Consider the following 25071-nt stretch of genomic DNA (forward strand, 5'->3'; position numbering starts at 1 on the left):
GGAGCTTAATGGTGGATTTTCTTTGTGGTTTTCTTAGTCCTCTTGCAGACACAACTTTGTATTTGTTCACTCGGAAAACCATCCTGGATAAGTTTCTGGCTTCAATCTGTTCTTGTAAAATATATAACATTCAGGAGACGATCAGCACAGATCATGAAAACAGGACTGAAACAAATACTGAGACTGTTTAGGTTTTAATATCTGTTGTGATGCAAAACAGCATCCAGAGTTCATTTGCTGGCACTGAAAATCATATTTCCTTGTTAGACCACCATCGTTTATTATATTACATATTTCTACATGTATTATTACATATATAAATGCTTAATTTCTTCTTATTGATGCCAAATGAAAGCTTATTCTGACCTGCATCTAAAAACTATCTGTGTCTTTCTGAAAGTCTCTGCACGGCTTCCAACTGGGAAGATTTTGTATTTGTGCTGATGTTTTACTTATTAAAATGAGTGTTTAATTCATTCTGACATGTGGTTTAAATATTCATTTATTGCTCTTTGAGGTAAACCATAACATTATGAAACAAACACACAAAACGGGAAATATAAAATAAATCTGGAATATCAAAACTAATTTATTTCAACCAGTTTGATTCCATCCAAAACTAAGTTGGATCCTGTTTCTAAAATTATATTTTTCATTGATTTAATCTAAAACCTGTTGTGCAAAGTGCAAAGCTTTTCATTATCTCTGAATATATTCAAGAGATATTTTTAGGTTTGAAGACAAAAATAAGGCAACAAAAGACCAGAGACAGTTAAAAGATTCAGAAACTGACCAGTGTGGTCTGAGCAGACTGATTGATTATTTTACAAGTGAGGCCCATAACAGACTCAGACTGGCTGTGACAAATGTTTTGATGAATGGGTGTTAAAATCAGAAACATTTTCAGGTACATTCTGATTTAAGCTCTAAGTCGATGTTCACAGGAAGAAGGTTAAAGCTTTTCCATTGATTTCTGTTCATTAGATTATTGTTCATTGTACAAACATAATCATGTAAACGTTCTGCTGTAAACAAGCAAGAACTCCCTCAGCTCACCTCAAAATAATCAAAACTCACAATTTTAACAATTTCAACAACACTTCTACATTTGGATCAGTCCATCTGAGGTTCCTGCATTGGCTGTTTTTTGGGGCTGGAAGTGCTTAAGAGGGATATGAACAGAGGTTAGAGGTGAGAGAAAGCTTGAATTATTCAGACATTACCACAACAGAAACCAATGAACCTGACATTAGTCCAATCACTGTGGAGTTTGGAGAGGATGTTTCTCATTTACACCAGGACTTGTTTCTGAAAATCTACTCTTTGTTTCCTCTTCCATCACCCGCAGCCAACAAGGCATTCAGTGATTTATAAAGGAACACAAGTTAGCAGTTAGAGCCTTTCTATTTAGCCACATTGTTCATCTGAACATACACTTTAAAAGTACAAACAACGTAATTAAAAGATGGCTCTTGAAACTATTGATGTAAATGTTAAAACCAAAACTTTCAGTCAAATATTTCTAAACCCTCTGCTGCTGGTAAATCAAGAAACAGACCCGTCTTCTTGCATATACTAAAGTATAAATTATAGTAAATATAAAGTTTTCTTACCGTACAAACTTACAAAGCTTACAACCTACAGCAAGACAGATGTGCAGCCAAACTAATAAACGTGATTTAATCACCAGCATCAAATCTCTGAATTGTCCTTTAATACAGAGCTGTGACAACAGTTAGACCTGAGCAGTGAGCTGCAGCCAGCTGCTGTTGGAAAGGAGTGAATAATTGGAAAAGAATCTCTTGCAGGAACTAATTCAATTCAACTACAGTTTGATAAGAAAACGAACATTAAAGTTCAGCTTTTCTGGGTCAGTATGAAACAAATGGCTAAAAAAGAAAACCTTTATTAAAACCTTCTTGCAAAATATTAAAGTACTGAAAGTCTCCTGATCTTAGATGAAACAAGAGAGCCCTCTTGTGTTCAGATCTTTAGTTTGCCTAAAAAGTCACAATAAACTTCTAGTTTTGAATTTATTCTGCCAACAATGCAGCAGCCACTTTCTTTTCTATACCAGAAAGCCTAATTTATATTCAAAATTTGTGAGTGTTCAATAATGCACTTCATTAAAAATATTAACATCTCTTCCACATTTTATCATTTTACAAATGATAATATTGGTAAAAATTTGTAAATAAAATAATTTTCTGGGATTTTACTGAGTCACCAGAACAAAGAAGTGCATAACTGTTAAGTGGAAGCTTAATGACACATTAAATACAGATGCACAAATCAATGTAATGCAACTTATTCCTAAATAAAATCCAGTACAACCAGTTTCCTTCAGTTTGACTCAATCTCAAAATCTCATTAAATATTTTGGAGCATTGTTGTTTGAGATCAGACAGTTCATGTTTTCCTCAAAAATCACAAAGACTTTTATGTAATTTAAGTTATTAAAAAAAGTAGATTAGCCTTTTATCTCCTTTATAAAGACATCTTTGAAAGGAAACTAACCTTTTATTTTCTTTTTAAACCTGGAGATCTTCAACAGAATGCAGAAATTATTAAAACAAGCACAAAAGGCTGTTACTTTATTTCTGCAATGGATCACCAATCAGATTCCATGAAAAACCTTCAGTTGTTGCAAATCCCATCAACTCCAGCAGATGGCAGGAGATGGCAGCAAAGTGCAGCTGCCTTTGGCAACAATGATCCTCATATCATACCTAAAAATACCTGCAAGAGTGATAACAAAGGGAGAGGAAAATATTTTTATAGTTTGTGTTGTTAGTCAAATGGACACAAGTCCGACAAAATCAATCTTATAAACTTTTAAAGTCATAAACTATATTTCAAAGTCAGGTTCATGCTAATTTTTTGTCTGCTAATAGCTTTCTGAATTTACCAGCCAGTTTTGGTATTTTAGTACATCAATAAATGAAGAATCAATAAATAAGCACCATCAGCTAAGAGCCCCAATTACATGCAACAGTCCAAGTATTAATACATATTACCGTTCCAGAGCCAGCTGCAGCCCCTATAAGTAGGTCTCCAGCCCAGTGAGTGGGTTAACTTCCCCACTTAGGGGCTTAATTGCCCCAGTAAGTGAGTTATTTCCTAGTGCCCCCTCTGAGTTCCCTCCCCTATGGGTCCCGGTATTCCCGAGTCCCCGCCTCCTTGTGCCCCCCCTCGTCGCCTTCTCCAAGTGTCCGGCCATCAAGCAGACAGGCCTACAGGATCTTCCCCATAATGTCCGTCTTCTGTGCCATCAACGTCCGCCGGACCTTCCTTGTGGGTTCCAGCTCCTACGCCTCCGTCCAGTCTGTTGGATTGTTTTTTGTTGTTTTGAACTCTTGGCCCCTGTCCAGTGCCCCTCCGCCAATCCTGGTTTTGGATTGTTTTTCTCTTATGGCCGTCTGGTAGCCAACGTTGAGGGGGGCGGATAACGTCGTGATCTGTATTTTTCTCTGTGTTTACTTTGAGTTTCTGTGTCTCTGAGTCTCCGTTTTGGCCTGTCTCCTCTTCATTATTCCCAGATGTGTCTCCTTTCTGTGATTACTCTCTGTATTTAACCCCTCCTGTGTTCTTTGTTCCTTGTCGGGTCCTAGTCGTATGTGTGTACCAGTCTGCCATCAGCCGTCCATTCGTGTGCCAGTTTTGCTACCAGTGTTGAGCCTTTGCCTTTCCGCTCAGCTGTGCTGTACTGTGGATTATTTGGCTGTACTTTATTTATTAAACCATCATTTATTCAAAGAACCAATGATAATATCTGACATTCCAACATCACCATGGCTAAAATTTGGAATGGATTTATTTCATCTTAAAGGAAAAGACTATTTAGTGATCATTGATTACTATTCAAACTATCCTGAGATGGCTCTGTTGGCTAATATGTCATCAAATTGTGTCATAACACATGCTAAATCACTCTGTGCAAGGCATGGCATTCCACATGTTAATGTGGAGTGATAATGGACCATGTTTTAATAGCAGAGAATGGCAAAGATTTACGGAACAATATGATTTTAGGCATGTAACATCAAGTCCACATTATGCACAATCAAATGAAAAAGCGGAGAAAGGAGTTCATATTCTTAAGCAACTTCTGAAGAAGGCTGCAGATAGTAACTCTGACCCGTATTTAGCTTTATTAAGCTATAGATCATCACCATTGCAATGCGGATATTCACCTGCTGAACTTTTGATGAATCGAAAGATTTGTACAACTTTGCCAAGTTATGACAGTAAAGAACAAAGAGCAAAGAAATCGTCAAAGTTGGAGTACAAGTTACGAAAGCAGAAAGCAAAACAAAAGTCATATTATGACAGATCAGCAAAGCTTCTACCCCCACTGTCATACCAGGACCCAATAAGGATTCAGGATGATGAGGGATGGAAAATGAAATCAACTATTCTATAGGAAGTAGCTCCACGTTCATTTGAAGTGAAAACTGAAGATGGACATATTCTGAGACGAAATCGTCGCAGTTTGTTGAAAACTCAATTTGAACGTGTTGATGAGTCGAGTGAAGATTGTAAGGACTCTCAGATTATTCCTACAACCGAAACGCATTGTGACATGGACAGTATTAAGGACAATCCACCACCTGTGTTAAGAAGATCTACCAGAGTGGTAAAGAAACCTGATAGACTGATGTTGTAAAAAAAAAGGGGGAAAAAGAGAAAAACAGAAAAAAAGTTGAAATGTATGTATTTTGTAATTCATGTTTTTAATGAGTACTAAGTAAGAGATTAAGTGATTTTTATTATAGCTATGTGATATTATGCTCTATCTGTCTCATACAAGGGTTGTTGTTAATTTTAGACAGGATTCATATTGTAACATTCTAACTTTAAAGAAAGGAGGATATGATGATTGAATGAATTGTTTATGTCCACTAGATGGCAATCACGAACATAGGTGATCGCATAAATGTCAAGAATAGGACAACAGTAGTAGTCAGTCATTAGTGAGACACCTTTGTGCAACCTGTATGAGCGAACGAGCCAGAGCGATTTTAATAAAAGCATCTAAGAAGAAGCACAACATCTGATTTATATCAAACACGAAAGAACAATATCTAACTACTATTCTTGCCACAGGTGTTTCTCAGAAGGAGAACAACTCAAGTAACTGGCCTCAAGAAGGTCTTACATGTACCTTCAGAATGGACTTTAATTCCAAGCTTCCTAACTTGTCCAAGTTGGCTAGGGAAGGTATTAACCACAATGTCCATGGGCCACTGGTTCCTCTAGGCTTGACAGTCCTTCAAAAGCACAACTTGAAGATTAGGTTTTCCCTGATTGCCACTTTCGCCACGGTTGAAAGGTTGGCAAGTATTGACTCCTCCAACGATGCCAAAAAAGATTGCAAAAGCAGTGTGTTGGAGTTTTTGCCAAGTTTCTTGCACGCTCCGAGGAAGTTAGTTCCACAGTCGGATCTCAATTGCTTCACCGGTCCGAAAATGAAAATTAAAAACTGACATGGTGACATTAGAAAGTAATTGTAATGTGTTGTGTATAAATACTAATGCAACAGTATTAGATATAAATGAAATTCTTGCTAAAATATGTTTCATGATTGTCCTGTGATGAGTGGTTTTTGGCGCCCCCTACTGGTTGCTTATAAATTCAAAGGAAAACTGAAAATTCCAAACAGTCTGTTCAGCGCTCAACTGTGGTAAGCCATCAAATCTGGTTCTCTTCTGAATAGTAATGGTAGTTGTGTTCAAAGACTAACGTGGAGCTTCGTCACAGTACACAGAGTGACTAGTGGACCAGTAGGGAAGCTCACTGGTCCACTAGTGACCAGTGAGCCTCCACTCACTGGTCACTAGTGAGTGACTAGAAATTTAACAATTTCAAACTGAAGTTAAATGTAACTAAATATCCTGATTTCACATTTTTATTCCCTTTTCTGCGCATTTAAAATATTTTTTAATTTCTTAACATAATCTCACTAAAACTGTTCATATGTCATTTATTTTGAACATTGTTTAAATACAAATAATGTTACATTAAATTTATGCTGTCAGTTTGTTTGGTAGCTGTTTCTATGACGACATGATGTGGCCAGGTTTATGTTCTGTGAAGCTCCATAGGGTGCTGCCTACCGGTCTGGGAATAGGTGTGTAAATGTGAGTGTGAATGGCTGAATGTGACTCTAGTGTAAAGCGCTTTGAGTCATCAAAGTGACTGGAAAAGCTTCTTTTCAGCATACAGCAAAAATCTAAACTAATATGTGGAACAATGTTTGCACTTTGTTTGCATTTTTCCCCTAAACCTTTATTAGGGGGTTTAAGGTCATCAGCTTTTTGATATCCACTCATGGTTTTATCTGAACTAACTGATCTTTTTCTGCTGCTGAAAACACAAATCCTGAACCAAAGCAGATGTCAAGTTTCATTTTAGGAACTTTCAAGTGTGAATTTCTCCTGATAAACTCAGTCAGTTCTGTCAATATAATCAATGGATCAGCTTTGAAAGCACATGTCAGCAGCAAGGCAGTTCAAAGAGCTTTACATCATAAACACAAAAATACACAGTCATAGGAAACACAATCAAAAACTTAGAAAACCAGTAAACATTACTCATCAAACTGTTGGTCAGTGTATCATTTATTATTTTTCAAAAGCAACTCTGATCAGGTGAGTTGTTTTGTGATTTAAAGGAGCTCAGTGTTTCAGTTGTTATGATTGTTTTGTGGAGGTTTGTTCCAGATTTGTGGTGCATAGAAGCTGAATGCTGCTTGTCCTTGTTTGGTTCTGGTTCTGAGGATGCAGAGCAGAACCAGAGGACCTGAGAGGTCTGGAAGGTTGCTATGTCAACAACAGATCTTTAATGTTAAGATGTTCAGTGGTTTATAAACTAACAACAGTATCTTAAAGTTTATTCTCTTTGTGTTTTTGTGGAGAATAAAACAACATAACATTTTTATAAAAAGTGTATTTTATATAAGAAAAGAAGAAAATCTGATAATGTTAATCTAAAGTATATTTACTAGATAAACTAGATTCTCCTATTCAGCGTTGCTAGATAAGTATCAGTTAGTAAGTAAGTATCATCTGGTCTAATTCCTTTTCTGGGTTGGAAGAATAGGAGTCTATAAAGTAGCTGCTAAGGTGGTTTGTCTGGATAACACATTTATGAACTCACACAAAGTGATATTTTATATACTGAAAGGACATGTTTGGATTTTTCAGGTTGGATATTCATAGACTGAACTCAGTTAGAAAACAAAAAGAACAATATGAAAAATCTGATGATGATGATGATGAAATTTGTCCACTTGTGAATATATTGAATACATGAATATTTAGAATTTATTGTGTCTGTTTCAGGCCACAAGTCACTCTGGAGATCTTGACTGCATACTGAGGACGTGTTGAGATATTTGACTGAGGTGTGTTGAACCAGGAATATATAAAGGCTGAAGGACATCGGCCCTCCAGGCCTGGATTTAAGGATCCTTGATTCCAGATCAATTAGACATATTTTACACATGTATCATTATCTGTTTACAGTTACTCCCATCATCAATATTAGGATGGATGAGATGAACATAAACACTACAGCATTCAATTACCATTTCCAAACCGGTTTCGATTACACTGATGAGGATGATGAGGATGATGAGGATGTCTATGACTATTTCAATTTCTACAAAGGCGACGACAACGGCTCATCATTAGACGATAATCTTAGTTTTGACTTGGCTTTTTGGATCGGCATTTTCAAATTCTTACATGTGCTAAATCGGATCACCATTGGCATTGGATTTGTTTTAATTCTTATCGTGATGATTGCAGTTTTTTTACAGGTGAGTACATTGAAACTTTAGCCTATTCATTAACAGTGAATGTGATATTTGACTAAGAGTTCTTTAAACTGTGATAAACTAAAAGAATACCCTTCCATCAAACTTTTTTGATGGAGAAAATGTGACCTTTGACCCTGACATCCAGTCGGATATTCTGAAACATCATTCTGGTTTTATAGTAGAGAGGAAGCTGCAGCTTGTATAACTGTGTGAGTTCTAAGTCAGGGGAAAAGCCAACCCTACTGGGCTGCAGCTGGACAGAGACCTGATTCCAAATGTAACTTAATCCAGAGTAGAATTATGATACAGTTATTTTATGTTTTCATAAAACTGACTCATCCAGTTGCATGATATCTGGCTCCCTGACATCCGCTGGCTGGATATCTGGTATTGTAATTTCTGACAACCAGACATTTGGTTTCTGGTCACCGGATGTCAGGGTCAAAGGTCACCTGTCAAAAAAGTTTGATGAAAGGGTTTATTTATCTTTAGTGTTTTATGATGGTTTTGTCTTATGTCAGGTTTAAGTCTGTCTTTTCCCTAGAAATGACTGGAATGTTTGGAATAAGCAACATTTTAATATCAATAACACAATATTATCATTCCATTATTATTTTTCTGTTTTTTTTTTCTCACAGGTGAGAAAGGGTCAGGATGCTCCAGTCTATGTCATCAACCTCCTCGTCTCTGATATCTTTCAGCTCTGCTGCAGGATTCCACTAGATTTTACTAGACTCAATGATGTTGATTCCACATACATAATTATTATAGATCTTGGTGTAATAGTCAGTGTTGGATTCATGGTGTGTATCTCCTTTGAAAGGTATGTTTCCATATTTACTCCTTTTGTCTGATATAAAAACATTAATCTGCCCTTAATAGCCTTCAGAGACTAAACATGTCTTTCTGTTATTGCAGGTATCTGGTCATTGCCAAGCCTCTGTGGTACAGATTCAGCAGAAAGAACAAGAGATATGTGGTGGTCTGCATTGTGGTCTGGATACTTCCAATTTTGTTTCCAGTATTAGGCGGTGGATAAAGGAGTATACGATGGCTGACACCTTCTTCATGATTGTTCTCCTCCTGCCTTTTCCCTTCTTAGTCTTCTTCCTGGTTGGGACTATCAAAGCTCTTTCTGGAGCGCTCAGTGTATCAGCAGATGAAAAACGACGAATAGTAGCCATTCAGGTTGCTGTGCTGATTATTTATAGTCTGCTTTATCTGCCCAAGATGAGTGTGCTCTTAGATGCGTATGGAGTTTTGACTGGCGAATGCTATAGAAGGAGCTTAATGGTGGATTTTCTTTGTGGTTTTCTTAGTCCTCTTGCAGACACAACTTTGTATTTGTTCACTCGGAAAACCATCCTGGATAAGTTTCTGGCTTCAATCTGTTCTTGTGAAATATATAACATTCAGGAGACGATCAGCACAGATCATGAAAACAGGACTGAAACAAATACTGAGACTGTTTAGGTTTTAATATCTGTTGTGATGCAAAACAGCATCCAGAGTTCATTTGCTGGCACTGAAAATCATATTTCCTTGTTAGACCACCATCGTTTATATTACATATTTCTACATGTATTATTACATATATAAATGCTTAATTTCTTCTTATTGATGCCAAATGAAAGCTTATTCTGACCTGCATCTAAAAACTATCTGTGTCTTTCTGAAAGTCTCTGCACGGCTTCCAACTGGGAAGATTTTGTATTTGTGCTGATGTTTTACTTATTAAAATGAGTGTTTAATTCATTCTGACATGTGGTTTAAATATTCATTTATTGCTCTTTGAGGTAAACCATAACATTATGAAGCAAACACACAAAACGGGAAATATAAAATAAATCTGGAATATCAAAACTAATTTATTTTAACCAGTTTATTCTATCCAAAACTGTAAGTTGGATCCTGTTTCTAAAATTATATGTTTCATTGATTTAATCTAAAACCTGTTGTGCAAAGTGCAAAGCTTTTTATTATCTCTGAATATATTCAAGAGATATTTTTAGGTTTGAAGACAAAAATAAGGCAACAAAAGACCAGAGACAGTTAAAAGATTCAGAAACTGACCAGTGTGGTCTGAGCAGACTGATTGATTATTTTACAAGTGAGGCCCATAACAGACTCAGACTGGCTGTGACAAATGTTTTGATGAATGGGTGTTAAAATCAGAAACATTTTCAGGTACATTCTGATTTAAGCTCTAAGTCGATGTTCACAGGAAGAAGGTTAAAGCTTTTCCATTGATTTCTGTTCATTAGATTATTGTTCATTGTACAAACATAATCATGTAAACGTTCTGCTGTAAACAAGCAAGAACTCCCTCAGCTCACCTCAAAATAATCAAAACTCACAATTTTAACAATTTCAACAACACTTCTACATTTGGATCAGTCGATCTGAGGTTCCTGCATTGGCTGTTTTTTGGGGCTGGAAGTGCTTAAGAGGGATATGAACAGAGGTTAGAGGTGAGAGAAAGCTTGAATTATTCAGACATTACCACAACAGAAACCAATGAACCTGACATTAGTCCAATCACTGTGGAGTTTGGAGAGGATGTTTCTCATTTACACCAGGACTTGTTTCTGAAAATCTACTCTTTGTTTCCTCTTCCATCATTCGCAGCCAACAAGGCATTCAGTGATTTATAAAGGAACACAAGTTAGCAGTTAGAGCCTTTCTATTTAGCCACATTGTTCAACTGAACATACACTTTAAAAGTACAAACAACGTAATTAAAAGATGGCTCTTGAAACTATTGATGTAAATGTTAAAACCAAAACTTTCAGTCAAATATTTCTAAACCCTCTGCTGCTGGTAAATCAAGAAACAGACCCGTCTTCTTGCATATACTAAAGTATAAATTATAGTAAAATATAAAGTTTTCTTACCGTACAAACTTACAAAGCTTACAACCTACAGCAAGACAGATGTGCAGCCAAACTAATAAACGTGATTTAATCACCAGCATCAAATCTCTGAATTGTCCTTTAATACAGAGCTGTGACAACAGTTAGACCTGAGCAGTGAGCTGCAGCCAGCTGCTGTTGGAAAGGAGTGAATAATTGGAAAAGAATCTCTTGCAGGAACTAATTCAATTCAACTACAGTTTGATAAGAAAACGAACATTAAAGTTCAGCTTTTCTGGGTCAGTATGAAACAAATGGCTAAAAAAGAAAACCTTTATTAAAACCTTCTTGCAAAATATTAAAGTACTGAAAGTCTCCTGATCTTAGATGAAACAAGAGAGCCCTCTTGTGTTCAGATCTTTAGTTTGCCTAAAAAGTCACAATAAACTTCTAGTTTTGAATTTATTCTGCCAACAATGCAGCAGCCACTTTCTTTTCTATACCAGAAAGCCTAATTTATATTCAAAATTTGTGAGTGTTCAATAATGCACTTCATTAAAAATATTAACATCTCTTCCACATTTTATCATTTTACAAATGATAATATTGGTAAAAATTTGTAAATAAAATAATTTTCTGGGATTTTACTGAGTCACCAGAACAAAGAAGTGCATAACTGTTAAGTGGAAGCTTAATGACACATTAAATACAGATGCACAAATCAATGTAATGCAACTTATTCCTAAATAAAATCCAGTACAACCAGTTTCCTTCAGTTTGACTCAATCTCAAAATCTCATTAAATATTTTGGAGCATTGTTGTTTGAGATCAGACAGTTCATGTTTTCCTCAAAATCACAAAGACTTTTACGTAATTTAAGTTATTAAAAAAAGTAGATCAGCCTTTTATCTCCTTTATAAAGACATCTTTGAAAGGAAACTAACCTTTTATTTTCTTTTTTAAACCTGGAGATCTTCAACAGAATGCAGAAATTATTAAAACAAGCACAAAAGGCTGTTACTTTATTTCTGCAATGGATCACCAATCAGATTCCATGAAAAACCTTCAGTTGTTGCAAATCCCATCAACTCCAGCAGATGGCAGGAGATGGCAGCAAAGTGCAGCTGCCTTTGGCAACAATGATCCTCATATCATACCTAAAAATACCTGCAAGAGTGATAACAACGGGAGAGGAAAATATTTTTATAGTTTGTGTTGTTAGTCAAATGGACACAAGTCCGACAAAATCAATCTTATAAACTTTTAAAGTCATAAACTATATTTCAAAGTCAGGTTCATGCTAATTTTTTGTCTGCTAATAGCTTTCTGAATTTACCAGCCAGTTTTGGTATTTTAGTACATCAATAAATGAAGAATCAATAAATAAGCACCATCAGCTAAGAGCCCCAATTACATGCAACAGTCCAAGTATTAATACATATTACCGTTCCAGAGCCAGCTGCAGCCCCTATAAGTAGGTCTCCAGCCCCAGTGAGTGGGTTAACTTCCCCACTTAGGGGCTTAATTGCCCCAGTAAGTGAGTTATTTCCTAGTGCCCCCTCTGAGTTCCCTCCCCCTATGGGTCCCGGTATTCCCGAGTCCCCGCCTCCTTGTGCCCCCCCTCGTCGCCTTCTCCAAGCGTCCGGCCATCAAGCAGACATGGCCTACAGGATCTTCCCCATAATGTCCGTCTTCTGTGCCATCAACGTCCGCCGGACCTTCCTTGTGGATTCCAGCTCCTGCGCCTCCGTCCAGTCTGTTGGATTGTTTTTTGTTGTTTTGAACTCTTGGCCCCTGTCCAGTGCCCCTCCGCCAATCCTGGTTTTGGATTGTTTTTCTCTTATGGCCGTCTGGTAGCCAACGTTGAGGGGGGCGGATAACGTCGTGATCTGTATTTTTCTCTGTGTTTACTTTGAGTTTCTGTGTCTCTGAGTCTCCGTTTTGGCCTGTCTCCTCTTCATTATTCCCAGATGTGTCTCCTTTCTGTGATTACTCTCTGTGTATTTAACCCCTCCTGTGTTCTTTGTTCCTTGTTGGGTCCTACTTTTGCTTCACTTTAGGTTCTGTATTTCCTTCTAAAGTTCTTTGAACTGCCTTGTTGCTACAATTGTGGTATATAAATAAAAATGTACTTTCCTTGATGAATGATGGGTAAAAATGTCACTGAAATCCATCATCTAATATAGCTTATCTCTGCAGCTGTTTGTCCATCATCCCATTCTAGTAAATGAGTTTCAGAATGATCAGGCTGATTGAAGGTCCTGCATCTATGACTCTCACACCATGTTCTCAAGTCAGTGATCTTGGCTCTCAATGATAACGTCCCTCTCCTGAAGTCTCCACAGCTCTGCCTGGTCTTTAAATTTCTTTGAAATCCAAGATCTATGTGCATTCCCTTTGGCCATTTCCAGGCCTCATATTTAGATCACAGGCAACATGGAATGCTCCTCAAGGTTCAGTCGTAATTCCCTTTCATCAACACAGCCGCTGGTCATTGGCAGCATCCTCCTCAAGTATCCTCCCAGATCTCTCCTCCATTCTCACTGCTCCCAGACAATGGGTAAGCATTCACAAGAAATCATTGCTGGTGGACTGTTTCAGCAATTCTAACTCCTATCTGTCTACGTGCGCTGGCCGCATCACCCGGACGGCCATCAGCCTTGCAGGCCCCATCAGCTGCAGGTCTCGTCCAATTGCCTCACCTATCAAAATTCGTTTAGCCTGCAGGCATCAGTCAGCTCTCGGATCAGCATGCTCTTTTGAGGGGAAGATTACTCTCAGCTTTGCCCTGAGCTAATCATCCAAGTTCACTTCGATTCTAAGCACTCACGTCTTCTGCCGGTGTCCGACCGCCAAAGAACTTTGGGTCAATAAAACTTTCTAACTGCTGCTTTTTCTCTGTGTGAGTCTCTACGATTGAATTAGTTTGAATGAGACCTGAAGATTTTTCCTTCCTCTTGGTCAGAATATTGAATTGTTTGCAAATGCATGTATTTACTCAAGTATATTTTTATGCTTTTTGAAGGTTTTCTGCCCCCACTGTGTTTTCCACGTAACAGGTGTGCAGATAGATAAACTCTTAGACAATTGACAGGCGTATGTCACTTTCACTGACGTAGCCAAAATACATTTGTTGCTGAACTCATTCTACTGTTCAATAACAAACTTAACATGAACACACCACCATCTGCTGGCTGGGAAGAATTACTGCCGACACACTCATCACCTGACATTGAAAGATGTCTCCTTATATCTAACTACTATTCTTGCCACAGGTGTTTCTCAGAAGGAGAACAACTCAAGTAACTGGCCTCAAGAAGGTCTTACATGTACCTTCAGAATGGACTTTAATTCCAAGCTTTCTAACATGTCCATGTTGGCTAGGGAAGGTATTAACCACAATGTCCATGGGCCACTGGTTCCTCTTGGCTTGACAGTCCTTCAAAAGCACAACTTGAAGATTAGGTTTCCCTGATTGCCACTTTCGCCACGGTTGAAAGGTTGGCAAGTATTGACTCCTCCAACGATGCCAAAAAAGATTGCAAAAGCAGTGAGTTGGAGTTTTTGCCAAGTTCCTTGCACTCTCCGAGGAAGTTAGTTCCACAGTCGGATCTCAATTGCTTCACCGGTCCGAAAATGAAAAATAAAAACTGACAAGGTGACATTGCAAAGTAATTGTAATGTATTGTGTATAAATACTAATGCAACAGTATTAGATATAAATGAAATTCTTGCTAAAATATGTTTCATGATTGTCCTGTGATGAGTGGTTTTTGGCGCCCCCTACTGGTTGCTTATAAATACAAAGGAAAACTGAAAATTCCAAACAGTCTGTTCAGCGCTCAACTGTGGTAAGCCATCAAATCTGGTTCTCTTCTGAATAGTAATGGTAGTTGTGTTCAAAGACTAACGTGGAGCTTCGTCACAGTACACAGAGTGACTAGTGGACCAGTAGGGAAGCTCACTGGTCCACTAGTGACCAGTGAGCCTCCACTCACTGGTCACTAGTGAGTGACTAGAAATTTAAACAATTTCAAACTGAAGTTAAATGTAACTAAATATTCCCTGATTTCACATTTTTATTCCCTTTTCTGCACATTTAAAATATTTTTTAATTTCTTAACATAAAAATCTCACTAAAACTGTTCATATGTCATTTATTTTGAACATTGTTTAAATACAAATAATGTTACATTAAATTTATGCTGTCAGTTTGTTTGGTAGCTGTTTCTATGACGACATGATGTGGCCAGGTTTATGTTCTGTGAAGCTCCATAGGGTGCTGCCTACCGGTCTGGGAATAGGTGTGTAAATGTGAGTGTGAATGGCTGAATGTGACTCTAGTGTAAAGCGCTTTGAGTCATCAAAATGACTGGAAAAGCTTCTTTTCAGCATACAGCAAAAATCTAAACTAATATGTGGAACAATGTTTGCACTTTGTTTGCATTTTTCCCCTAAACCTTTATTAGGGGGTTTAGGGTCATCAGCTTTTTGATATCCACTCATGGTTTTATCTGAACTAACTGATCTTTTTCTACTGCTGAAAACACAAATCCTGAACCAAAGCAGATGTCAAGTTTCATTTTAGGAACTTTCAAGTGTGAATTTCTCCTGATAAACTCAGTCAGTTCTGTCAATATAATCAATGGATCAGCTTTGAAAGCACATGTCAGCAGCAAGGCAGTTCAAAGAGCTTTACATCATAACAACACAAAAATACACAGTCATAGGAAACACAATCAAAAACTTAGAAAACCAGTAAACATTACTCATCAAACTGTTGGTCAGTGTATCATTTATTATTTTTCAAAAGCAACTCTGATCAGGTGAGTTGTTTTGTGATTTAAAGGAGCTCAGTGTTTCAGTTGTTATGATTGTTTTGTGGAGGTTTGTTCCAGATTTGTGGTGCATAGAAGCTGAATGCTGCTTGTCCTTGTTTGGTTCTGGTTCTGAGGATGCAGAGCAGAACCAGAGGACCTGAGAGGTCTGGAAGGTTGCTATGTCAACAACAGATCTTTAATGTTAAGATGTTCAGTGGTTTATAAACTAACAACAGTATCTTAAAGTTTATTCTCTTTGTGTTTTTGTGGAGAATAAAACAACATAACATTTTTATAAAAAGTGTATTTTATATTAAGAAAAGAAGAAAAATCTGATAATGTTAATCTAAAGTATATTTACTAGATAAACTAGATTCTCCTATTCAGCGTTGCTAGATAAGTATCAGTTAGTAAGTAAGTATCATCTGGTCTAATTCCTTTTCTGGGTTGGAAGAATAGGAGTCTATAAAGTAGCTGCTAAGGTGGTTTGTCTGGATAACACATTTATGAACTCACACAAAGTGATATTTTATATACTGAAAGGACATGTTTGGATTTTTCAGGTTGGATATTCATAGACTGAACTCAGTTAGAAAACAAAAAGAACAATATGAAAAATCTGATGATGATGATGATGAAATTTGTCCACTTGTGAATATATTGAATACATGAATATTTAGAATTTATTGTGTCTGTTTCAGGCCACAAGTCACTCTGGAGATCTTGACTGCATACTGAGGACGTGTTGAGATATTTGACTGAGGTGTGTTGAACCAGGAATATATAAAGGCTGAAGGACATCGGCCCTCCAGGCCTGGATTTAAGGATCCTTGATTCCAGATCAATTAGACATATTTTACACATGTATCATCATATCTGTTTACAGTTACTCCCATCATCAATATTAGGATGGAAGAGATGAACTCAAACATGACAGAAGAAAACAGTTTCAATAACAGCTATTTGGATGACAACAGCACATTATTTAACTATAATCCTCGTTCTGACTCGACTTTTTGGTTGAACCTTTTAAAATTCTTACATTTGCTAAATCAGATCACCATTGGCATTGGATTTCTTTTAATTCTTGTCGTGATGATTGCAGTTTTTTCACAGGTGAGTACATTGAAACTTTAGCCTATTTATTAACAATTAATGTGCTATTTGACTAAGAGTTTGTTCTTTAAATGAGTGGTTTTTGGCGCCCCCTACTGGTTGCTTATAAATTCAAAGGAAAACTGAAAATTCTAAACAGTCTGTTCAGCGCTCAACTGTGGTAAGCCATCAAATCTGGTTCTCTTCTGAATAGTAATGGTAGTTGTGTTCAAAGACTAACGTGGAGCTTCGTCACAGTACACAGAGTGACTAGTGGACCAGTAGGGAAGCTCACTGTGATGTTTTTGTTGTTGACAAACAACACAAACAGCAGAAATAATGTTACATTAAAACTGTGATAAACTAAAAGAACACCCTTCCATCAAACTTTTTTGATGGAGAAAAGGTGACCTTTGACCCTGACATCCAGTCGGATATTCTGAAACATCATTCTGGTTTTATAGTAGAGAGGAAACTGCAGCTTGTTTAACTGTGTGAGTTCTAAGTCAGGGGAAAAACCAACCCTACTGGGCTGCAGCTGGACAGAGACCTGATTCCAAATGTAACTTAATCCAGAGAGTAGAATTATGATACAGTTATTTTATGTTTTCATAAAACTGACTCATCCAGTTGCATGATATCTGGCTCCCTGACATCCGCTGGCTGGATATCTGGTATTGTAATTTCTGACAACCAGACATTTGGTTTCTGGTCACCGGATGTCAGGGTCAAAGGTCACCTGTCAAAAAAGTTTGATGAAAGGGTTTATTTATCTTTAGTGTTTTATGATGGTTTTGTCTTATGTCAGGTTTAAGTCTGTCTTTTCCCTAGAAATGACTGGAATGTTTGGAATAAGCAACATTTTAATATTAATAACACAATATTATCATTCCATTATTATTTTTCTGTTTTTTTTTTCTCACAGGTGAGAAAGGGTCAGGATGCTCCAGTCTATGTCATCAACCTCCTCGTCTCTGATATCATTCAGCTCTGCTGCAGGATTCCAGCAGATTTTACTAGACCCGGTAAAAATAATGTCACATACATGGTTATTGCAGATCTTGGTGTGATGGTCAGTGTTGGATTCATGGTGTGTATCTCCTTTGAAAGGTATGTTTCCATGTTTACTCCTTTTGTCTGATATAAAAATATTAATCGGCCCTTAACAGCCTTCAGAGACTAAACATGTCTTTCTGTTATTGCAGGTATCTGGTCATTGCCAAGCCTCTGTGGTACAGATTCAGGAGAAACATCAAGACATATGTGGTGGTCTGCATTGTGGTCTGGTCACTTCCACTTTTTTATCTACTACTTGGCAATGGGATAAAGGAGTATATGATGGCTGACATCTTCTTCATAATTATTTTCGTCCTGCCTTTTCCCTTCTTCATCTTCTTTCTGGTTGGGACTATCAAAGCTCTGTCTGCAGCGCTCGGTGTCCCTGAAGATGAAAAACGACGAATAGTAGCCATTCAGGTTGCTGTGCTGATTATTTACAGTCTGCTTTATCTGCCCATCATCAGTTTGCTCTTAGGTGTGTATGGAGTTTTGAATAGCAAAAGCCACGTAAATAGCTATATAACGGCTTTAGTTTGTGTTTTTCTTAGTCCTCTTGCTGACACAACTTTGTATTTGTTCACTCGGAAAAGCATCCTGGATAAGTTTCTGGCTTCAATCTGTTTTTGTAAAATATCTACCATTCTGGAGACGATCAGCACAGATCATGAAAGCTGGACTGAAACAAATACTGAGGCTGTTTAGGTTTTAATATCTGTTATGATACAAAATAGCATCCAGAGTTCATTTGCTGGCGCTGAAAATCATATTTCCTGGTACGACCACCATCGTTTGCTTTATTATATACGCAAATATACAAATTTTTACATATATTATCACATATATACTCACTACATTTACAGTTGAAGTCGTTGTTATAATTTTGAGTTATTTAACTGTGAAATGTTTTCTTCCACTGACTTTTTATATTTTCTTTTCTTTTTATGTAAACAAATTGTTCATGTGTTCTTGTGCATGTATGTCATAATGATGCTTAGCGAACTGAAGATGTAGGCAGAATTTGAGACAGAATAAAGGGTTTATTGAAAATTAACACAAAGTAGCTGAGAGACTATCACTGAGGAAAACAGAAGGAACTGACAAAGGATAGAATAAACTAAGATAGAAACAGCAAAAAAATGATATCTAGGCTGGGCATTCATAAAGAAGGAAATAATGAAAAATCAAAACACAATAGAAACGTAGAAACTAAACAACCCAGGATCACCTTTACTGTGAGGACAGTAAAGGTGTGGCCAGAGGGCTCAGACGCTGTGCTCCAGGACCAGTTCAGGAATACAGATTGGAATACTTTCCACCACACAGACTTGGATCAGTATGCCTCATCTGTACTGGACCACATCTCCACCACCATAGACTGTGTCACCATTCACAAACACATCACCATGTACCCCAACCAGAAACCCTGGATGAACCAAGATGTTCGTCTCCTGCTGAAGGCCCGTAACATCGCTTTCAGGTCAGGGGATGCACAGACCTACGGCGCAGCCAGGGCTGAACTGAAGAGGGGAATCAAGAAGGTCAAACACCACTACAAAAGAAAGGTGGAGGATCACTTTTCCAACTCCAACCCCCGACGCATGTGGCAAGGCCTTCAGATTCTCACAGATCACAAGAACTCCACCACCTCCACCGCCTCCGCTGATGTCTCCTTCCTCAACGAGCTTAACAACTTCTATGCTCGTTTTGAGAGAGGGAACACTATAACTGCAATTAAGACAGCTACTACCCCAGATCAACAGCCACTGACTCTCCTCTCCACTGATGTAGGAGCGGCTCTGAGCAGGATTAAATCCAACAAGGCTGCGCGTCCTGATGGCATACCTGGACGTGTCCTCAGAGCGTGCTCTGGGGAGCTGGCAGGAGTGCTGATGGACATTTTCAACCTGTCCCTGGCCTGCGCCGTGGTACCGACCTGCTTCAAGTCTACCTCCATCGTCCCAATTTCTAAGAATCTCAACCTGACCAGACTCAATGACTATCGTCCGATAGCCCTCACTCCCATCATCACCAAGTGCTTGGAGTGGCTGGTCCTAGCACACCTCAGATCCTTTCTCCCCCCCACACTGGATCCCCACCAATTTGCATACAGGCAGAATAGGAGCACAGAGGATGCAGTCTCCATAGCGCTGCACTCTGTCCTTTCTCACCTGGACAACAAGAACACTTATGCCAGAATGCTGTTCTTAGACTTTAGTTCAGCATTTAACACTTTCCTTCCATCACAAACTCACAGACCTCAGCATCAGTTCACTCATGTGCAACTGGTTGCTCGACTTCCTGACCAGTCGACCCCAACACGTCCGGCTGGACAATCACTTCTCATCCACCATCATCATAAACACCGGAGTGCCACAAGGCTGTGTGATGAGTCCCTTCCTCTACTCTCTCTTCACCCACGATTGCAGACCTGTCCATGGCTCTAATGCCATCATCAAGTTTGCAGATGACATCACGGTGGTCGGCCTCATCAGAGACAACGATGAGGTCGCCTACAGGGAGGAGGTGGACCATCTGGCTGAGTGGTGCGACAAGAACTACCTGCAGCTGAACACCGAGAAGACCAAGGACCTCATCGTGGACTTCAGGAGGAATGCTGACCTGCACCCACCCATCCACATCAAGGGAATAGCGGTGGAGCGTGTGAACAGCTTTAAGTTCGTGGGAGTCCCCATCTCTGAGGACCTGACCTGGACAACCAACTGCTCCAAACTCGTCAAGAAGGCGCACCAGCGCCTCTTCTTCATGAGAACCTTGAGGAAGAACCACCTGTCCTCAGAGATCCTCACCAACTTTTACCGCTGCACCATTGAGAGCATCCTCACCAACTGCATCACAGTTTGGTATGGGACCTGCTCTGTCTCCGACAGGAAGGCTCTGCAGAGGGTGGTGAAAACTGCCCAGCACATCGCCAGGGCATCGCTCCCTGCCATCAATGACATCTACAGGAAGCAGTGTCTGAAAAGGGCCGGGAAAATCACCAAGGACTTCACTCACCCTGCACACACACTCTTCTCTCTCCTGCCCTCTGGGAGGCGTTACAGAAGCCTACGGACCAGAACAACAAGGCACCGGAACAGCTTCTTCCCCACAGCTGTCACGCTCCTGAACGCCTCCTGACACAAACTACACAAACTATAAGGACTGTACCCCCCATCTCCGGACTGTTTCCCTCACATGCACGATCTGTATATAATCTTTATATAATCTATAAATCTAATTTGCCATTATTTATCCTGCATTATAAAACAACTAATATATATATATATAAAATTTAAAAAATAAATTTATATAAAATATATATATATAAAAAAGTACTGATTGCATTGCTAGAAGAAAACAAATAATAATTAAAAAAACATGACCAAAAGGTCATATTTGTTAAAAAAAAAAAATAGGGCACTGTCTGAGCAGCCACTACCGTACTCATTATTTTTTTTATTTTATTTTTTTTTCAAAAATTATAAAAAAAATTTTTTTGCATCTTTTAATAACTGATAAAGCTTTTCAGTTGTTGATTAAAGACATTTTAAATTTAAATCAATAAATAAAAAAAAAATTTCCTTCTCACCCACCGCGGGTGGTTCTTATCCTCTGAGCTCGGGTCCTCTACCAGAGGCCTGGGAGCTTGAGGGTTCTGCGCAGTATCTTGGCTGTGCCAAGGACTGGACATTTCTGGACTGAGATGTCTGATGTTGTTCCTGGGATCTGTTGTAGCCACTGCTCCAGTTGGGGGTTACTGCCCCGAGGGCCCCGATGACCACAGGCACCACTGTGGTCTTCACCTTCCAGGCCCTCTCCAGTTCTTCCCTGAGGCCCTGGTATTTCTCCAGTTTCTCGTGCTCCTTTTTCCTGATGTTGCAATCACTTGGTATTGCTACATCTACCACAACGGCTTTCCTCTGTTGTTTATCCACTACGACAATGTCTGGTTGGTTCGCCATTACCATTTTGTCTGTCTGGATCTGGAAGTCCCACAGGATCTTAGCTCTGGCGTTCTCCACCACCTTTGGGGGTGTTTCCCACTTTGATCTCGGGGTTTCCAGTCCATATTCTGCACAGATGTTTCTGTACACTATGCCTGCCACTTGGTTATGTCGCTCCATGTACGCTTTCCCTGCCAGTATCTTGCACCTGCTATGATGTGCTGGACTGTCTCAGGGCCTCCTTGCACAACCTACACCTTGGGTCTTGTCTGGTGTGGTAGATCTGGGCCTCTATTGCTCTGGTGTTTAGGGCCTGTTCCTGGGCGGCCAGGATGAGGGCCTCTGTGCTGTCCTTGAGTCCAGCTTTTTCCAGCCATTGGTAGGATTTACTGATATCAGCCACTTGGGTTATTTGCTGGTGGTACATCCCATGTAGGGGCTTGTCCTCCCATGATGGTATCTCTGGCACCTCAACCTCCGTTCCCTGTTGTCTGAGACATTCACTGAGCACATTGTCTGTTGAGGCTTTGTCCCTGAAGTATTTATGGATCTTAGTTGTTTCGTCCTGGACAGTGGTTCTCACACTCACTAGTCCTGCCTCCTTCCTTGCGGCTCGTGTACAGTCTCAGGGTGCTGGATTTGGGATGGAACCCTCCATGCATGGTTAGTAGCTTTCTAGTCTTAATATCTGTGGCTTTTATCTCCTCCTTTGGCCAGCTAATATTCCAGCAGGGTATCTGATTACTGGCAGGGCATAGCTGTTTATCGCACGAATTTTGTTCTTGCCATTGAGCTGGCTTCTCAGGACTTGCCTTATTCGTTGGAGGTATTTAGCTGTGGCTCCTTTCCTTGTGGCCTCATAGAGGTTGCCATTTGCTTGTGGTATACCTAGGTACTTGTAACTGTCCTCTATGTCTGCTATTGTTCCTTGTGGGAGTGAGACTCCTTCTGTGCGGATCACCTTCCCCCTCTTTGTGATCAGCCGACCAACTTCTCTAGTCCGAATGACATCCCAATGTCAGTGCTGTAGATCCTGGTGGTGTGGATCAGTGAGTCGATGTCTCGCTCACTCTTGGCATACAGCTTGATGTCATCCATGTAGAGGAGGTGACTGATGTTGGCCCCATTTTTGAGTCTGTATCCGTAGCCAGTCTTGTTGATAATTTGGCTGAGGGGGTTCAGGCCTATGCAGAACAGTAGCGGGGACAGAGCATCTCCTTGGTATATGCCACATTTGATGGACACTTGTGCAAGTGGTTTTCAGTTGGCTTCAAGGGTGGTTTTCCACAGCTTCATCGAGTTTGCAATGAAGGCTCTCAGAATCCTGTTGATGTTATACATCTCTAGGCATTCAATGATCCAAGTATGCGGCATTGAGTCATAGGCTTTCTTGTAATCGATCCAAGCCATGCACAGGTTGGTGTGTCGGGTTTTGCAGTCTCGGGCAACTGTGCGGTCTACGAGGAGGTGGTGTTTGGCTCCTCTGGTATTTACACCGATACGCTTCTGTGCCGTGCTCATGTGTTTATCCATGTGTTTGCTTATCTTGGCCGCTATGATGCCTGACATGAGCTTCCAGGTTGTGGAGAGGCAGGTTATTGGTCGGTAGTTGGGTGGGACTGGACCCTTTGATGGATCCTTCTGGATTAGGATTGTCCGCCCTTCAGTTAACCATTCAGGGTGAGTCCCACTTTGTAGCAGCTGGTTCATTTGGGCTGCCAGTCGCTCATGGAGAGCAGTGAGTTTCTTTAGCCAGTAGGCATGGATCATGTCAGGCCCTGGTGCTGTCCAGTTTTTCATACCTGAGACTCTTTCTTGAACATCTGTCACAGTGATGGTTACCGGGGCTTGCTCAGGGAGGTTGCTGTGGTCCTCTCGTAGAGAGATCAGCCACTGTGCATTGCTGTTGTGGGACGCCTCCCTTTCCCATATGCCTTTCCAGTATTGTTCAGTCTCCAGCCTTGGTGGGTCTGCTCTGTTGTTATTACCGTGCCATTGAGAGTACACCTTAGCTGGTTGAGTGGGGAAGAGCCGGTTAATCCTTCTGGATTCATTCTCCCTTGTGAATATCTTTAGGCGGCTGGCCAAGGCTTGGAGCCTCTGTTTGGCAGTTTCAAGTGCTTCAGGTATGGGCATCTGCCTGTACTTTCTGGGTACTGGTCTTTTCATTGTACCCTTGTGGAGCTCTGACAGTTGGCTCATTTCCCTCCTTGTTACCTTGATTTTAGCCTCTAACCATCTTTTCCATGCTGGGTATTGGGTCTCATGGTTGCTCTTAAAGCCAAGTATCTCAAGGATCACTGATTCTGAGTTGTAGATCAGCTCATTGGTTTCTGTTATGGTGTTGGTAGGGATCGTTCTCAATGCTGCATTCACATTCTCAATGAGACTTTCTGATGGTACTTCACTCAGCCGTCAAGGAGGCCTGGTTGTCATTCGGGTCATGATTCTCTCTCTCAGGTCAGCAGACCTTGTTTGGCCAGGCGACGTGTATATATATATATATATATATATATATATATATATATATATATATATATATATATATATATATATATATATATATATTTATATATTATAAAGCTGACTGGATAGCTCAATACATAAGGCATCAGTATATCACCCGAGAGGGCGGGGTTCAAATCCAGTCTGGGTCCTTAGGCAAGACCCTTCAAGCTACTGCCTACCTCATACTATGAGAGATACTAAGTTGCAAAACATGCCGGCTCAGACGTCGCCCGGCCAAACAAGGTCTGCGTCAGGTGTTGGGGAACCAGAGTACCTTGATGACAAATGGACTACTGGAACAAGACGGAAATGGGCGAGAGATGAAAATGTGGATCTGTTGGAATGCTACTACTCAAGTAACCCTAGTGAGAGAGGTTACATGCAAAGACTGGGGAAGGAATGGTTACTTCGACATCCCCAGTCAACACTAAGCGCTAAACAACTAGTAGCTCAGTGTTCCAACATCCGCAAATGGCAACTGCTATCACAACTTGAGATTGACGAGATACAACACAAATGCTACGGCAAAAGGGAGGAACCCGGATGTCAGGACTGTGGGGACTTAACTACAAGTCCCCACCCAGTGAGGGGATACACGGCCCCAATGAGCGAAACAGAGCTGAACGAGACAGCTGCTGACCTGAGAGAGAGAGAGAGAATCATGACCCGAATGACAACCAGGCCTCCTCGGCGCCAATTACAATGGCTGAGTGAAGTACCATCAGAAAGTCTCATTGAGAATGTGAATGCATTGAGAACGATCCCTACCAACACCATAACAGAAACCAATGAGCTGATCTACAACTCAGCATCAGTGATCCTTGAGATACTTGGCTATAAGAGCAACCATGAGACCCAATACCCACCATGGCAGGGTAATAACAACAGAGCATACCCACCAAGGCTGGAGACTGAACAATACTGGAAAGGCATATGGGAAAGGGAGGCGTCCCACAACAGCAATGCACAG

At 39.8% G+C, this 25071-nt stretch overlaps 2 protein-coding genes across 5 annotated transcripts in view; both read left to right on the forward strand.

Moving 5' to 3' along the window:
• The window catches only part of LOC129355182 (G-protein coupled receptor 4-like), a 33941-nt gene extending 15168 nt beyond the window's left edge, over positions 1–18773 (forward strand). The window contains exons 1-6 of one of the 4 annotated variants that reach the window (XM_055024729.1): positions 14512–14526; positions 14888–14989; positions 16197–16258; positions 16382–16611; positions 17516–17700; positions 17796–18767. In XM_055024729.1, the coding sequence (XP_054880704.1) occupies positions 16405–16611; positions 17516–17700; positions 17796–18351 (948 nt within the window). In that variant the 5' untranslated portion in view covers positions 14512–14526; positions 14888–14989; positions 16197–16258; positions 16382–16404 and the 3' untranslated portion in view covers positions 18352–18767. Of the gene's footprint in view, positions 1–14511; positions 14527–14887; positions 14990–16196; positions 16259–16381; positions 16612–17515; positions 17701–17795 lie in introns of those variants that run through there. The other 3 variants (XM_055024728.1, XM_055024727.1, XM_055024726.1) reach the window with 3 other exon arrangements.
• On the forward strand, positions 5643–8869 carry LOC129355184 (mas-related G-protein coupled receptor member B1-like). The gene is made up of 5 exons (XM_055024730.1): positions 5643–5683; positions 7344–7405; positions 7527–7822; positions 8461–8645; positions 8741–8869. Exons 3-5 carry the CDS (start codon positions 7550–7552, stop codon positions 8859–8861), a joined length of 579 nt encoding a protein of 192 aa, XP_054880705.1. The 5' UTR covers positions 5643–5683; positions 7344–7405; positions 7527–7549; the 3' UTR covers positions 8862–8869.
• Positions 18774–25071: the final 6298 nt, after the last annotated feature.

This window comes from Poeciliopsis prolifica, unplaced genomic scaffold (genome assembly GCF_027474105.1).
Source record: "Poeciliopsis prolifica strain line A6 unplaced genomic scaffold, Auburn_PproV2 SCAFFOLD126, whole genome shotgun sequence".
NCBI classification, from domain to species: domain Eukaryota; kingdom Metazoa; phylum Chordata; class Actinopteri; order Cyprinodontiformes; family Poeciliidae; genus Poeciliopsis; species Poeciliopsis prolifica.

Coding starts and splice junctions, on each gene's coding strand:
- LOC129355184 (XM_055024730.1), top strand. CDS start 7,550: ATGGATGAGATGAACATAAACACTACAGCATTCAATTACCATTTCCAA. Junction 7,823..8,460: donor TGATTGCAGTTTTTTTACAG/GTGAGTACATTG, acceptor TTTTTCTCACAG/GTGAGAAAGGGTCAGGATGC. Junction 8,646..8,740: donor GTGTGTATCTCCTTTGAAAG/GTATGTTTCCAT, acceptor CTGTTATTGCAG/GTATCTGGTCATTGCCAAGC.